This window comes from Mastigoproctus giganteus, chromosome 14 (genome assembly GCF_048544385.1).
Source record: "Mastigoproctus giganteus isolate SK-2022 chromosome 14, ASM4854438v1, whole genome shotgun sequence".
Classification (NCBI taxonomy): Eukaryota; Metazoa; Arthropoda; class Arachnida; order Uropygi; family Thelyphonidae; genus Mastigoproctus; species Mastigoproctus giganteus.
The window spans coordinates 51,651,501-51,669,507 of NC_143588.1; the positions used below are offsets into that span (position 1 = coordinate 51,651,501).

Sequence of the window (18,007 nt, forward strand, 5' to 3'; positions counted from 1 at the left end):
AATGAATATTTTGCATCGACATTCACACATGAGGAGTTATTCAGCGAGGGGAATGCCAGAGGTGTATTCAACTCTAGCAGTAAGCTACAGAATCTTGAAATAACTGGGAGTAAAGTGGAGGAGAAATTGTTGAAGATAAACACAAGAAAGGCACCTGGGGTGGATGGGATCTATCCAGTTATATTAAAGGAGGCAGCAAAGGAAGTAAGCAAACCATTAGCCATAATTATCAGAGCTTCCTTGGACTCAGGGGAGGTACCCATAGACTGGAAATGTGCAAATGTGACCCCAATTCATAAAGAAGGATCAAAGGCTGACACAAGTAATTATAGACCTGTGAGCTTAACTTCTGTTCCAGGAAAATTAATGGAGGCACTGGTTAAAGAAGCACTGCAGGATCATTTAGACAAGACTTCAGTTATAGCTCGGACACAGCATGGTTTTGTTAAGGGGAAGTCTTGCCTGACCAATTTGATTGGATACTATGATGCAGTCACAAAAGAACTGGATGCAGGGAATAGCTTTGATATTATATACTTGGATCTTAGAAAGGCTTTTTGATAAATGGAAGACTGCTACACAAATTGGAGCAGTGTGACATTGGAGGCAAATTGCTGCTATGGATAAAGGGGTGGTTGAGGGGGAGAAGACAGAGAGTGGTAATCAATGGACACTGCTCATCGTGGACTAATGTTATTAGTGGAGTCCCTCAGGGCTCAGTGTTGGGTCCATTATTGTTTTCTGTATTTATAAATGATATTGATGATGGTATATCAAGCTTAATGTCCAAGTTTGCAGACGATACAAAGGTTGGCAGGGTTGTCAAGGACACTACTGACACTATGCTGCTGCAACAGGATCTGGAAAGGTTGAGCAGATGGGCTGAGAGGTGGCAAATGAAGTTTAACATTGACAAATGTAAAGTACTACACATGGGAAACAGCAACCCCAGAGCAAGGTATCAACTCTGTGGTACTACACTGACAGTGGTAGAGAATGAAAGGGACTTGGGGGTGGTTGTGCAGGTAGATATGAAGTTCTCTGAGCAGTGTAGACGGGCTGCAAGAGTAGCTCATGGAGTATTGTCAATGATATACAGGAATTTTTCCAGCAGGGATAAGGAGGTGATTATTCCCTTGTATAAGGCAATGGTCAGGCCACACCTAGAGTACTGTATACAGGTCTGGAGGCCTCATTTCAAGAAGGATGTAGAGCTGCTGGAACGAGTACAGAGAAGGGCAACAAGATTAGTGAACGGAACAAAGGGGTGCTCTTACGAAGAAAGGCTTGTTTTGCAAATTAGTGTCTGGAGACTAGGCACCAGCGAGGTGATCTGATAGGGGTGTATAAAGCCTTGAATGGTTTGAGAATGCTCAATGCTGATGGAATTCTTCCTCTAGCTCAGAATAATCACCTGAGAGGGCATAAATTCAAATTGAGGAAAGACAGATGTAGGATAGACGTGCGGAAATTTGCCTTTAGCCAGCGGGTGGTTGGTTGGTGGAACAGACTTCCATCCCTTGTCGTGGAGGTTGATAGCCTAAATAGGTTTAAGGCTCAGCTGGACAGGTATCTTGAACGAACAGAGGGGTGAAGTGGAAGTGGGGTTTTTTTTTTTTTTTTTGGCTGATGCTGCATAAGCTTGCTTTCTTGCATCAAATGCCTCTACTAATGCTAATATGTTACAGGTATCTACCAGAAAAACCTCGCAGATGTTGCTCAAAGGCAGATTGGATAACGGGCAATCTGCCTTTGAGCAACAATTAAATATACTTCTAGTACCAAATATCTGGGAATTAGGCTAGATGACTAGTTGAGCTTCATCCCACAGACAAAATTTATCAAAGAAAAATGCAAGTCACTCCTATCCAGACTACAGCAAGATACCAGAAAAGAGTGTGGCTTCAAAGGCCACATGCTACGTTTATATTAAAACTGCATCTTCCTTTCCATCCTTGCTTATGGCGCTGGTGCTTGGGGATATAGAGCCATGAAGACAGCTATCATAAAGCAACTCCTATAAGCATAACAGGCAGCTCTTCTCACGATAACTAGGACCTGCAGGACCTCAATTGTGGCACTTCAAGTTTTAACAGGAAGGTTGGCTATTCATTGTGAAGTACAATACAGGTACTTGAAATATAACTTAAAAAAAGGGATATTCTACTTTTCTCAATAATATACGACTTGATTTAAATGCTTCAATTTCTACAGAGCTGAAATGTCTTTGATCCAATTTTGTTAAAAAATTGCAAGATGACTGGAACACTTCTGTGCTTGGTAAGGCAACAAGAGAATTCATTCCTACTGTCGTGGAATTCAAAAATGAGGATTTCCTTTGGTTTTTCCCTGGTCTATATGGTTCTTATGTACTGACTGGACATGGGAGTTTGATTTTTTTTTTTTTTTTTGATTTGGTAGTTGTTGGCGCATCAGCTGCTGTGGCCATATTGCACCTCCCAAGGTTTTTGCAGTACTTTGATCCAAGCCCGAGGCGGGAATCGAACCCGCGACCTTTGGGTTGCCGGGCAGGTACTTTACCCACTCGGCTAGCCCGGTCGGCATGGGAGTTTGAATAGCAAACTCTACAACCTAGGATTGTCTCCTACTCCATTATGGCCGCTGTAGCAGAATGGTCATGCGTGCGGGAGCATAAGTACTTATGCCTTGAGTGACCGTGGTTCAAGTCCACGACTGCAATAGGGTGCTGTTTCTTGTATTCTGTCTATCTTGCGAACTCCTCTGAGAGTTGGGTGATCCCAGAGTATAAACAGAAAATTTATTTTATTTTTATTTCTGTATTTATGGGCTCGAGGAAGATGTAGATCACATTCTTGTGGACTGGCATCTATATAGCAATTTTAGAAATGAACTGAAGTTAATCACAGGCGTCTTTTCTAGTGAAAATAAGGCACTGTTGATTCAAACTTTAGATGCTTTTAAGGAATTCAACTTTGCTATGCACATTTTCCAAAAAAGAATGGACCTTAGATCGTCTCTTCAGGTTGACTGACTAGTGACTGACATGTTTTATTCTGTTAAGTAGAAGTGATTGATGGCTAGACGGAAATTTACTTGGTTGTTATGCCATAGATCTCTGTTATGTTGTATCATCAGGTAAAATTATTCGTTGGCATTTTAAAATTTCACCTGCACTGAAAACTTGTTTGAATAAACTGTGTTAATTTACTTGTATGTTTGTATATAAGGTATTCATTTCTTGGGATGTGAAGTTCCTAACTATTATCCTGGGATTTTATTGGTGGAGTTGCTCACTGGATGAAAACTGATTCACTGAATAAAGAGTTTAAACTTGACATTTATGTGACACATCTTAAACTCAGTGCTGTGTCATTGCTGGACCTGTGACTGATGGACTCACGACTAAACTGTACTCTGTATCAGTTTTGGTTTGTTGAAGACCATCAACTTTCTTTTGTATTTCTTCAAAAGGATGTACCAGGAAGAGGAAATTACCTTGCTAATTCTGGTCTAATGTAGTACATCAACCTCTTTCTTCAATCTCTCAAGAGGATGGGACCATGGAGATAACTTTAACTTGCTGATCCTCACTGGAAATGGTTGTGGGATGTTTTTTCCTATGATTCTGGCTGCTCAAGAAGATCTTCGAATGCTGCTGTTCCCATGTCGGGATGGGATTTCTCAAGGAAATTTTCTCCTGAAAGATGTGTAATTTTCCACTCAGTAACTTCCATTTCGTCAGTAGATCCACCTGTTTGATCATCCACTTTTCTTTATTTTACTTCCCCTACCATACCATTCCCACTGTATCCAATTTTCCTTTCATACACTAAATTTGATCTATGCTGGGGTTATACCCTGGTAGGGATCAGCAAGATGATAGTAGATCCTGGCCGCCTCCATGTGGCGGGGATGGGCAGTGAGACATAGTGATCAGGTGTTGTTGCTTCCCACCTGCTAAGAGCCAGGTAGTGGCCGACAATACAACAACAGAATACATCACACCCAACACACCACATACAAATGGCCTGTTTTGGCATAAGCTTCAATACACCAAGTACAATAGCGGCTAATGGGGGAACCTTGTGATTCCCCCCCCATTAGCTGTCATGAATATCACTGGTTAGATTTACATATGTATATTTCTGTAAAAATTATAAAACAGTTTAATATTAATTTATGTGGTTCGGTTCAAAATTTATATTTAGTTGTGGCTTGCATCACACACCCTTATATAGCGAGCATGCACGACAGGATGTTAGTGTTTGTGTGTGGGGGGAGGGGGGGCAAACGGGCCAATATGTATCGCACCGATCAGTCGTGTGAGACAAACGCCAGTGGTTTGCGATATATATATATATTACATTGAAAGGGGGTCTGCAATAAATATATTAAGTTGAAATGGGTTAGCGAGTCAAAAAAGGTTGGGAATCGCGGATATAATCCAATAATACAGTAAAAATCTGAAAATCCGGCCTGCTCGGGGTCTGGGTTGATCTGTACTTTCAGGTTTTACAGATTCTCAGTCAGTACTTTAAAATTCAAATTTAAATGGAATAAAGAAGAGATGACCAGGAAAATTTTGACAGTTTATTCATTAGCAAATAAAGCATGCTTCATTTATCAAAACGAGCAGTTTTAAAAAAAATAATAAAGTCAACACCTAACTAAGATGTAAACAAAAATTTTCAGCACAAAAAAAAAAAAAAAAAAAAAAATGTATGTAATACTTTAAATCGTGTTTAAAAATTAACAATGTGAAAGAAAAATGTAGTATATAAATGAAAGCAAAAGATACATATTTTATAAAAATTATTTGTTTTAGTTTATTAATGAAACATTTTCATATAAAATTCAAAGTTCGAAAAACAAACAAATGTTATTCTTTTTTTTCCCCCCCGGGATTTCTGTTGCACTGCTTGTGGATGGAACACTTCCAGCTTCTGCTCTATCTGCTGCACTGCTTGACACTTCTATTGCTTTCTTTAAACACTTTCATATATCATCTTGTTTATGACTTTGTAATTTTTTTGTGATAAAATTATTATGCACCATGTGCGCATGCATGATGTCCTGATGACTGAGGCTATGGTACTGTTCTATAAATTTAATAACTGTTGCAACGGACTTTTCTTCAGTAGCCCAAGATATCTTTTCTTCTTCAACTTTGTCGTTGTCTTTACCAGATTCTTCTGAATAATTCTATTCTATCTTATCAGGAATTAACACTTTGAATAATTTCTTGATCAGTGAAAGTCGCTGGAACTTCAACATCATCTTCAATGCGTATTCACTCTTCTATTGTGATCAGCATTAAGTTTGAGTAGAGGGTTGTCTTCCGTAAAAAAATTAACAGTTTCCATCAATTCTTTCACTTCAGATGACTTCAGTTTTATGTGAAATCCTTCAAAATCTTAATTTTGATCAGATTGTAGATATTCAAACTAACCTTCAGCCATAACTTTCGCCACGCTCTTAAGAGTTACAGGCTTGACTGCATTCCATGCAATCGCGAGTGAAAATGTTGCATATTTGATTGTAAAACTGCGTTGAAATTCCGAAGGGTCGACATTCTCATGCATCATTTTTGTCATAAAATCATTTTTATAGTGATATTTAAAGTTCCTAATGTCTCCTTGATCAATGGGTTGAATTAATGGTATTCCGTTTTGTGGCAAGTAACATAAAAATATTTCCACAATCAGACACTAATTTTGATTCATGCGGATGGGTCCTACAGTTGTCAAGAAGTAAAAGGCACTTTGTATTTGCAGGCTTCCCCAATTTTCTCAAGTTCTGACAAACTGATGAACAAAATCAGGCACAAACCAATTGTGAAATATATCTTTGTCCATCCAACCATTCCTTTGGGCTTTATAGGTCACAGGTAACTGCACAATTCCTTTAAAGGCCCGTGGGCGCTGAAATTTACCAATCGCCAAAAGCTTAATTTTATGCTGACCTGAAGCATTAGCACACATAAGAACTGTTACTCTTTCCTCATTAAGCTTAAACCCTGTTGCATTTCATTCATGGTTTCCAGCCAAAGTTTTTATGGGCAAACACTTCGAGTAATCTGCTGTTTCATCAGCATTATAAATTTGATCGGCCGTAAGGTCATAGTCAGATCCAATTTTTCCAAAATGTTGCACTATATTTTATTACTGCTTGTGTTTCAGCTGACTGTCTTTCTCCAGCAATATCTAACTGTCTAATACCATAATGAGTCTTGAAATTCCTAAGCATTCCACCACTCACTCTGATTCAATGTTCATTTCCTCCTTAAAAGACCTTGCTTTGGCAATAAGAATGGGACCATATCTTCCGATTGTTTTAACAAAAACCATTTGTACAACAATTTATCGAGATACTCTAATTTGGGCCGAAGGTTCAGATGAGATTGTGAATTCTAGAATTTTATTCTTTGCCCTTTTTATATCATAAATTGTAGGGTTTTCGATATTGTATGTTTCCATTAAAACAGTATGAAACTTGAAATATTTTCTTAAATATTTCAAGTTTCTTAAATTATTTCTAGGAGCCATAATTATAGGCATGAAAATATGTATGCTATATATGTTAAATAAAAAGAGTAGGCCAAAAATTATAGTTTTGCCTCAGTTTGATTGCTCATTTCAAAATGGTGACCGCGAACTCTCTTCTTGTCGGGGGCATCTGTGACACTCACGTATGTACGTGCGCACACACAGAGGGGTGAAGTGGGAGTGGTTTTTTTTTTTTTTTTTTGGCTGATGCTGCATAAGTTTGCTTTCTTGCATCAAATGCCTCTACTAATGCTAATGCTAAAAAGTCCGGATTCTCGAGTGGTCCGGATTTTCAGACCTTTACTGTAATAATTAGTCCAATAAAAAATTTTATTTATTCAAAATTCTTTCTGAATAAATAAGAGGAAGAAAAGTAATACCGAGAGCAAAAGACAAAAGTTTTTTTGATGCAGAGGAAGCAATGTTTGTAATGTGCTTGTGCCAAGGGAGATTGGAAGTCAGGGTAATCCCCAAAAGAGATATATCATTTTGCTTAGAAATCGGAGTGTCACCAAAGATAAGCCCACGAGCAGAAGACTCCTTTTTGCAAGAAATAAGACAAGACTGAGTTTTAGAAGGATTGAAATCAACTAAGTTGTCTTTGCCTCAATGGAGAATTACCTGGAGATTGGCATTTAAGGAATTGGTAGCAGATATTCGAAAAGTTGAAGCTCATTGAGAAGGGCAAGATTTTTCAAAATGGAAAGTGGAATGCAATGTGCTATCATCGGCAAAACTATGGATAGGATTTCCAGTCAATGGAAGACAGTCATTAATATACAAGGGGAAAAGAGTGGGGAAAAGAACTGAACCTTGGGGGACACCAAGATTAGTGGAGAAGTTAGAAGACAGAGAGCTATCTACCATCACCCTCAGTGAGCGATCCAAGAGAAAACTGTATAACCAATTACAAAAAACAAATGGGAAACCATATGATGGGAGCTTGTTTAGAAGAACTTTATGCCAAACACAATCAAAAGCCTTTGAGATGTCATGAGCAAATGCTAGTGTTTCACAGAAATTTCCCATTGAATATGCCCATAAATGGGTAATATAAGCCAGAATATCACCAGTGGATCGACACTGACAGAATCCATACTGGCGATCCTTGATCAGACAGAAGGTTACTAGGTAGTTTAAGAGTTGACAGTTAATTGATTTTTCCATTATTTTAGAAATAGTAGAAGTAACTGTAATGGGACAATAACTGGATAGGAGTGATCTGCCACCTTTTTAGTAACTGGCTGAATATGAGCAAATTTCCAAGCAGAAGGAAAAACACCTTTGGAATAAGAAAGTGAAAAAAGGCGGCAAAGAACAGGAGTAAGTTCAGGAGCACAGGTTTTGAGAACAAGCGGAGAAACACCAAAAGGACCCGGAGTTTACTTAGCATCAAGATTCGTCAAAATCCTTCTGACATTGTTTTGACGGAAGACCACAGGAGGCATTGAATGGAGCGTGTTGGGAAGGGTGGGAGGTGTTTTACCAAGATCATTAATACACGAGCTGGAAAAAAATGGGATGCTAGCAGGTCAGCTTTATCCTTGGCTGAAGTGACAACAAAACCATCTGGTTTTAACAGAGGTTGGCGCAGAGATAGGCAAAAGTTGCGGCCAACAGCTTTCACAAGAGACCAGAATGCTCAGCTACCATTAGGGCAAGAAGCAAGTTTTCTACTCTTGGCCTGTTTAAAATCTAGTCTGGATTGATTAATAACTCCTTTACAATTGTTGTGAGCTTTAGTATATGCAGAAAATGAAACTGGAGAATTGGAAACATGCCAATTATGATATGCAACATTCTTCTCTTGAACAGATTTAGCACATTTATTGCAAAACCAAGGTTTAGATAAATGACAAGATTTTAAAGTGGAGTGTGGAATAAAGGATTCCATTCTTACAAGAATAATTTCATTGACACTATTTAAGCAAACGTTGACATCAGAAGTTTTGAAACAGTAATCCCACCAAGGAAAAGAAAAAAAGAAATCTCGCAGGTCATCCCATTTTCCTTTCTTGTAATGCCAAACAATACGAGGTTGGATGTATCCATGAGATAGAGGCTCCACTGGAGAAGAAACAATCACCAAATTGTGATCTGAGATGCCTAAAGGACCACTCACTTCAACCGTGTACTTAGAAGGGTTGTTTGTAAGAAAAAGATCAAGCGTGTTGGTTGTATGGTTATGATTGTTCGGTATTCCGGTAGCTAAATGAAAAATCTGTGCGAGGTCATTAGTAATTGCAAAATCCTTAGACCTTGACAGGTGGGTCGGTGTGAGTAGAAAACAGAAGCCAGCTGGAATTGTGAACATTAAAATCACCAAGAAAAATTACCAAACTATTAGGAAAGTTGGACTGGAGAAAGTCAGGTTGCAATAGAGGAAGTCAAAGATCTTCAAGTGATTAGTGGAGTTGGGAGAATGATAAAGACAACAGATAAATTTGACAGAATGAGTTAGAGATATTTTAAGCCAAAGAAGATCCAAAAGAGGAGATTCCAAATTACCAAGTCTCTGACAGGGAATATCGGAACAGACATATGCACAAGTAACACCTTTGAGGCAAAAGGAATCATACAGCGAATAATTTGGGCAACTGAGATGAGCAGTAGTTGAATCAACTGATAACTGATAACTCTGTCAGAAAAGATACATGGGATTTGGCAGACTGCAAGTGGGAATGGACTTCGTTGAGATTAAAACTGAGACCAGGTATATTTGTGAAATGAACTTAGGAAGTGTTTGGGTGGTTTAAATCTTTTCGCAGATAAGCTTACTCTATTAGTTTGACAATTCATGGTGTATTCAATAGTAAGAAAAAGTGAGGGGGTGGGGAGGGCCTGTTTGAAGTAAAGAAATTTTTGGATATGGCTTACACATGGTAAGAATATACCCAGATCCTTGACATAACGTGGCCTTGGACCCCCCCCCCCCATATACCCAGATCATTGACATAACGTGGCCTTGGACCCGACCCCCCCCATACACACTACCCAGACTCTCTCCAGTCACTATCTTGCAGAGTAGAGGTAGCAAGACTAGCTGATCCTGAAGTCTCCCAAAGAGTTACCAACAGGTTCGTTCCAGTGTACAACCTAGCGGCCTGCCTGCAAACACTGTTTTAGAGCTGTTCCCTTAAAATGTAAGGAGATTGGATCTCGCCACGATGTTCGTCATAACCTGAAAAGTCATCAGTCATACTGCATGATAGAAGAGATGGGGAAGGGTTGACCAGAACTGGGGTTGTTTCTCATAATTTCGCCCTTAACCGCTGCTGATATAATGAATTCTGCATGGAACAGTGACATTAGCATTAGCAAGGGCGCATGATGCAAGAAAGCAAGCTTATATAGCATCAGCCAAAAAAAAAACTCATTTCACCCATCCCCTCGCTCCCAATGTTTGTCAAGTTCTGCCTTGAATCTATTTAAGCTATCACCTTCTACAATGACAGATAGAAGTTTGTTCCAGCAATCAACCAGCCGCTGGCTAAAGGCAAACTTCCGCATATCTATCCTACAACAGTCTTTCCTCAATTTGAATTTATGCCCTCTCAGGTGATTATTCTGAGCAAGAGGAAGAATCCCATCAGCATTGAGCATGCTCAAACCATTCAAGGCTTTATACACCTCTATCAGATCACCTCCCTGGTGCCTAGTCTCCAGACACTGTAATTTGCAAAACTTAAGCCTTTCTTCATAAGAGTACTCCTTTATTCCATTCACTAATCTTGTTGCCCTTCTCTGTACTCGTTCGAACAGCTCTACATCCTTCTTAAAATGAGGCCTTCAGACCTGCATACAGTACTCAAGGTGTGGCCTGAGCATTGCCTTATACAAGGGGATAATCACCTCCTTATCCCTGCAGAATTCTTTTTAGCGTGTAACAGCCCAACAATACATTATTTCTATTTCATAATGAAAATATATCATTTCACACCAGATGTGAAATGGTACTGTCTGGGTGTGAAGATGTGGTCATGCAAATTCTCTACCTTAAAACTGCTGAACACCTTTGGGATGAAGAAGTACACCAAATTTTGGCCAGGATAACAGGACCCCAAGTGAATTAGTGTTGAGTATACTAATGAAAATACAGTGTGTAATTAATGCCAAAAGAAGGCCAACACACAATGAAATACTGAATAAATAAAAGGTTCTAACATGCAAATAAAAGAATATTAAAATGCAAAACATGCAAGTGTTAGGTTTTTAAAAATATGTATGTTCAGCTTAACTATATTTTCATTCATTTTTTTAAAAATTGTAAGGTGCAAAAGTGAAAGTTTGCATATTTATTGGTCCAGCAGTTAAGTAGATGTCATCTTTGCAATAACTGGAAGACAGAACAATTGATGCTGAGTTTCGTGCCTGGAAATTAATTTGCCTTGTAGTGAATGGTTTTTTTGGCCTTCTTAAAAATGAAAATTTCCACAAAATAATTACTAATTAGATTGAAAAAAAAATTACATAAAATGGGATGCACAATATAAATTAACCTTCATTACTTACACTCTCACCTGGATTTTAACAGACCCAATCTGGGTGATGATAGTGAAGAGTATGAGGAGAAGTTCCATCATGCCATATAGTCAATAGAGAAGAGATACCAAGGAAGGTGAGGATGTATGGTATATCCTGTTGAAAACTCCAACAAAAATCTCTGTATATACAATCCTTTTTTGTGTTATTGTGGTGGGTTGTGTAATGAAGTGAAAATAACTAGCTGTTTAGGTCTCATACTAACTTACCATAATTACTAATTACTCCAACAAAAACATCAGCTTCATCCTCTTCAGAAAAGTAACCATTAAATAAGAATCTTAGAAGAGAGCAACCATCTGCATGGAACAGTCAAGTAATACAAGGTGTTCCCTGAAAATGACCGAGCTCTTAAATCTGTATCAGATTCAGGTATTTATTTATTTAGAGATTTAACACTAACTGTTTCAAATTTGAACAAACTGTATTCCCAATCAACACAGGCTTGAAATACTTAGTTTCAATTTAATATCAGAATATTATTTCCATTTTATTGAGTGGGTAAAATTATTAAAACAAGAAACCATATCATGTTAAACATTCTTTAGTTTCTAGCAATTTAAAGTTACAATTTATATACAGTGACTCATTCACATTTATGCAGATAACTATGTTCGTATTCAAAAAAGTCAAAAACATAACTAAAGAAAGAGTGGCCACCAAATTTCAACTAAAATAGGTGCAAGCAGAAGAGTATACACAATGTTAACCATTAAAGACAAATTTTATTCAAAAAACACATTAAACATTGTGTCATTTAAACTACTATTTTTTCAATACTTTCTGTAAATAATAAACAAATTTGCATACATTTACCTATCCAAACTTATGATATATGAAGTTCAGACTTTTTTTATTTGCAAAATGTTGTAAACACGTACCAAAAGATGGTCACTAAACTTAGGCTAAATACAAGCAGAGCCACCTAACATCAAATCCAGCAGGTCTAAAATTGAAACCTAAATAATGAAATAATTAAGAATAACACTTTGTTGTTCACCTATGCGGTTCTGATAACCAAGTGTGTCTTACAGATTTCTGACTAAAAATCAAACACTAGGCTTATCACGAAATTGTAAAACACAACTAATTATCAAAAGAGAAGGCAGCTATGATTATATCAGTTTATTATTGTTCAGTGTCTGGACTTCTCGGCAAGCAAATAAATGCACTCAGAAGTTCATTTATTATTTGCCCAGAGTTCAACACTGTGGTTACCTATGCACTTTATCTAAACCTCAATCAGCTGGAATTCTGTCCCCTAAACCAGAATGGAGGGTATCAGCACAAGATGATCCTTGCATGTTATCTTACTAGCCAAATGATTCTAAGAAAGCTATCCCAGTCTCTCCTTTATGAATTTCCATAGGTCGTAGTGTGTGGCAAAAAATATTGGATTCCTATGGTGTTAAGCTGGAAACTAGAATGTAGGAACAACATCCCAGTGATGCTGCTAATCTGCAAACACAGCAGTGACAATTCTGGTACTCTCCACAAGGTAAGTGTCTATGATGAGGAACACTTATTGAGAATTACTGTCCTGAGAAAAACTAGGACAGTAATTCTACAATTTTCAAAACAAAAACCTTGACCATCCACATCTTGGCATCCAGTTAATCTGGAGGATCAAACTGATGTTTTTGTTATGTTTTTGCTGCAAAACACAAGTTCAATATTACAGCCCGTGGGAATAACCAGCACATTCAAGAGTTGTTACAGTAGCTATAACTTAAGGTAAGTTACCTATCGCATGGCAAATGATAATACTTCAAATTACACATAGACAGTATCTCACAGGAACACATCCTCTGTTTATGCCAATTATTTGAATGGAAAAATCCAATTTAATTTATTTCAATTTACATTGTATTTTCTAAAAATACATACCCATCATAAAAACAGAGCAGGTTGTAATCTGCTTTCTCACACTAACAGATCCAGATAGCACTTTTGCAACAACAGAATACCCATAAATTGTTATAAAATTAACAATTATATTCATGTGAAAAGAATAAAGATTATTAAGCTTACAAAAAAAAAATCTTACTTCAAGCATCTGTTGTGTTCTCATTTCCCTTTCAATTCTAAGCTGTTCTAATCGTTCAAACCGCTCCTGTTGTTTAACAAGACGCTGATGTTCCTTCTGCCTCCGGGCTTCTTCAGCTAAGAGAAAGTTTATTTTTGAAATTCAGACACGTGGCATAAAAAACAAGCAGAAAGAATTAATAGAAAGTTTTTATGTTGCTCAAATTCAAAATTTTTTAAATCATTAAATTTAATACTGCAACATGTAATAATTTATTTCAAGCAAAAAAGTGCATCAAGATAAAAACTGAAAAGTTAAATCTACCGTTCGTTGTTACAATTTCCATGATAAATCAAATAGCAGTGAATATTTATTCCGCAAATGTAACTCTGATGGAGAGTAATGCATACTGAGAGACAGTGTGTATGATGCACAATGAAATCAGTCACGTGTATGAGGAATTTCCATCAAAATTGGCTTCCAGTAAATAAGAAGCAGGAATGCAGTACAAAATATCTCTTTATAGTGCAAAATTCTATCATTATGAACGAAAAAATATATAAATAAATAAAAAAGAAATGGCCCTCAAATGTCACCATTACAAGATTAATGACTGCACTCAATTATCTAAAAATTAAACAAAGTATGATCAGTAAAACTTATTACCATTCACCAGAATAGTGTGCACAGAATTAAATAAGGTCACATGGAACTAATGTATAATATCATGACTTGAAAATTCCACTTGGAAGGCATGATATTTCCACCAGAGGACGCTTCAGCATATGAAGTGTTCTAAGCACATTAAAAGCCCAAGGTCTCACTAAATATCTAAGTTCTAAAAGAAGCTCTAAAGGCAAGGTGGTAGGGGGACTATCTACAAACCAATCAATCTGAGTGTTATGCAGTTCGGTGCAGTGAGGAAAATCATGGTGTGTCAATCAATAATGAAATAAAGATGAATATAGATAGCAAATGATACTCCCATAGACAGCATGGTTTTGTGTAAAAAATCACATTAAACTAACCTGATTAGCCCTTTTTGCAAAATCACCATGCTGAAAGTAGGAGGAAATAATTTCTTTGGATTTTAGAAAGATCCCAGTCCTGCCTGTATAAGTCAGAGCATCTAAGGTCCCAAGATGAATTGCAGACTGGCTATAGGATAGGACGCACTGGGTTGTAATAACAGTAGTCATAGCGGGTTTCTTAACCATGTCTGTGCCCAGGTGGGCTTGAAGACTCTTCATGAAATTATTTCAAAAACCAAATCAGAATGTTAAAGGGCACATGCACACACGCACATGATAACAACAAATTGCAAATCAGAAGAAATCTTTAAAAAAATGTTGTTAAAAAAAGTTATTTATATCTATTTTGGTATAAGTTCATTGAATTTCAGAATTGGTACGTTAAAATATAGCATTTGCTGATATAAGTGCTTGCTATTTCTTCTTCTTATGATTTTTAAATCTATTTTTGTGCTGTGATCTACTAAAAATCTAAAATCACTTGACATTACATATAAGAGACTGCAGAGCTTGATGAAAGATTTTTAGTGTACCCTGAAGTGTTACTTGATACATGCTTGAAAATTTATGTGTATTCTTTAGGGTCCAATGCAAGAAAAACATATCATAGCATGTTTTCCAGTTAATAAGATGCACTTTTTCCGTGAAAAATGGAGCCAAAAATTCTCATGTCTTATGGCCCAAACAAGTCAACCCCGCACCATTTCGTTAGTATCAACACCTACTAAGGTGGGGGTGGGGGATAAATAAATAATAAATGGGAGGGGGAAATCAAAAATCAATAAAAGGTTTATATTTCAGTGTAATTTCAAAAAAATTAAAATCAGATTTAAACACAGGAACACACACAGTTTGTATTTACATCTTTTTACCATTAATTTAATACACACAACGCATTAGTGAGCTCCTAATAACACTGATTTTGTAAGGACGAACTATTCATTTCCATCAGGCACTTTAAGCAATGTGCCTAGGGCTTATAAAATTGTGAATGCCATATGAAAAATAGGGAACTAAAATAAAATTCTAGAACTAGTTTTTAAATACAGATTTCTAAGATAAATCCTTTCTTTGTCATTTTCCATTAGCAAAATCATTAACATCGTCAAACCATTGTACTGCAAGCAAATTAGCAATGGAATAGGGAAGTGTAAATACAAGTAACTCCAACACCAAATTTATAGAAATACTTCTGAATTTCTCTAAAAACAAAAATTATTCAGGTGCATTTTAATATATAGAATACCAAGGTCTCAGTACGAAAAGTATCTAGGGTCTATTATCATCTACATTTAGTGGTGCAGGTCAGTTGTATGTGTGATGGTGGGTGGTATTAATTCTGGTGACTTATGGATACTTGATGGACCCTTTGTGGCACACAATGCAGGAACCAGTTGGCCACTGCCAGTTACTGCTTAGCACTTCCAAGTGAGGTTTTACTTGTCTCACCAGAACTAGTCTTTTTTTTTTTTTTCCCCCCTGTGCGTGCAGAGGGAAAGCAGTAAACCCAACTTCATTCTATAGAGGACTGGTTGATTTTATTGGCACAAAAACGACTATGGTTATACTGCACCAAGAAAAATTCTAGAAAGGATTACTGGGAATTACCATTAACTCCGTCTTACCCTCAATATATGAAAAAGCAACTAATCCTTCCCCTTCTTCTACCTACTCAGTCTATGTAGTAATAGTACTTGCCATATAGTGCAAGAAAGACAGGCTTTTCCTGCACTGCCAAAAAAATAAATAAAATAATAAAATAAAAATAAACAAGAAGATAAGAAAATACAAATTATATGCTAACTATCCAGTTGACCTCTGAATTTATTCACACAGTCAGCCTGAACTACCTGAGAGAGCAACTTGTTGCAATAATCAATCACTCTCTGAAAGAAAACTTCCTACTATCTAATTCTAAACCTTAAACCCAGTAATTTCAATTTATGGCCCCTAGTTCTAGAATTCTCTATAAGAGTGAAAATTCCACCTTCATTCATTTTATTAATCTCTCCCAGTGTCTTATAAACCTCAATCAGGTGGCCTCTGAGGTTCCTGGTTGCCACGCTCTGCAGCTCACATAATCACAATCTTTCCTCGTACAGCTGTCCTTTTGCCGATCTTGCCATTCCAGTTGCTTGTCTTCAGGCCCTTTCAAGAAACAATGTGTTTTTTCGGATGAGGTCTCCATACTTGAACAAACTATTCCAATGTGGTCTTACAATCGCCTTAAAGGATCTGGGACTATGACCTCCCTATCATTACAGGATAATGTTCGATAGATCATCGATAAGACCATGGGCCTTTTATGTACTCAGCAAACACATTTGGTGGCACAGATCAGCAGTGGTGTGTGGGGGGAAGATTCCAATAGCTTATAGACATGCCCCTTTAACTTTCAATGTGATTATGCAGCACACTGCAAGAAAAGGATGGCCACTCTGGTTACTGGTTAGCTTATCTTTGAATTGTGAACATAATAGAATATGAATAGAACGTAATTTTAATTGTACAGACAAAGAAAGGAAGAAATTTAAATGCTAAACACATTTCAGAATGATTAATTTCCGACTGCTAGATCCTAAAATTTCTTCCAAATGCACATTTCCAGAAAAGGTAGTTACTGTTTCACAGATGCAACCTGACCTTACTAGTGGGCATCATGGTGCAAAAGTGTGCCACACTGGACAGCCTTACGAGAGAGAGAGAGAGAGAGAGAGAGAGAGAAGGGGGGTGGGGATATTCAGTTATTAATGATAGCAGAGATAATGGACTAGAAATTCAAATTTATGAGTGGAAGTATAGACTAGATTGTAGTAAGTTTTCTTTTAACTAGTCAGTTATTAATTATGTAAACACATTATCTGAATGGGTAGTTGAGGTGACAGCTTGAGAAAATTAAAAGGTCACTGAATCAGCACCTATAAAAGGTGGGCAATACTTAAGTAACCTTTTTTTATTTTCTTTCATATATTACTTTTGGCAGGTGTAAAAAAAAATCTGGGGTTTCCTTACATCATATGGCTCATATTAATACCCAGTTCTAATCACAAAAATATCCATCTGTACGTATAATGAGCCTAGTGCCACTTAGGTTTTCTAAAAGAATCTCAATTTATTCAATTTTCAATTTCTTAATTTTCTCAATCTTATAGGTCAATATTTTTCCTAATTATTCACTCTGTAATTTCTTTCATTTTAAATGGCATCCTCATTTACAATATCTGTCCTGTCTGTTCCAGATGTAATAAACATTTGGAATCTCCTCTCACTCTAATCATTAAAATCTCTTTAATCCCATTCTGAAAAATTCACTATTACCTCTATTGTTCTACCAATTCTACAACTCCAACTCAACTTTAAGACTTCCATTTGTTGAAACTCCACTTTCTTCTAAATAATCTATTTTGTCCTTTACCCTGTAACTCCAATATGTGCAATTACAGATAGCAGAGAGCATGGCTTTTATTATTGGTAATGACCTACTATGATAATACCTGCATATTAGACATTCCCGATAGCGAAGTTTTCATTATCAACACAGAGGTACAAAATGAGATGACATACATGCACAATTTCTATTTTCCTTGATTGGACTCATGTTTTTAATATTCTGATGCCCATATTTTTTCACATTGTTTCACTGACATCTTTGGTGCTTGAGAAGTGCTAACTTTTAAAATTTTCTGGAATTTAAGGAGATATACTCAGTAGTTGAACAGATTTGGAAAAGAACATTTCAGCGAAAATTAAACACTAATAATGGAGATTAATTACATCGCAAACATTTTGATGACAAAGAGGTGGCTCTAGTAGTTACAAATGTAAATAAAAAAAAGTCACATGAAATGTCATGTGATATTAAAGAATGTGCTTCAGAAGTA

General features: G+C 36.8%; 1 protein-coding gene across 1 annotated transcript in view; it reads right to left on the reverse strand.

Annotated features, from left to right (window-relative positions):
* Positions 1–18,007, reverse strand: part of tou (bromodomain adjacent to zinc finger domain 2B toutatis) — a 914,913-nt gene that overhangs the window by 434,436 nt on the left and 462,470 nt on the right. Inside the window, 1 exon segment of the mRNA XM_090388865.1 lies at positions 13,117–13,232. Coding sequence (XP_090244991.1) covers positions 13,117–13,232 — 116 coding nt within the window.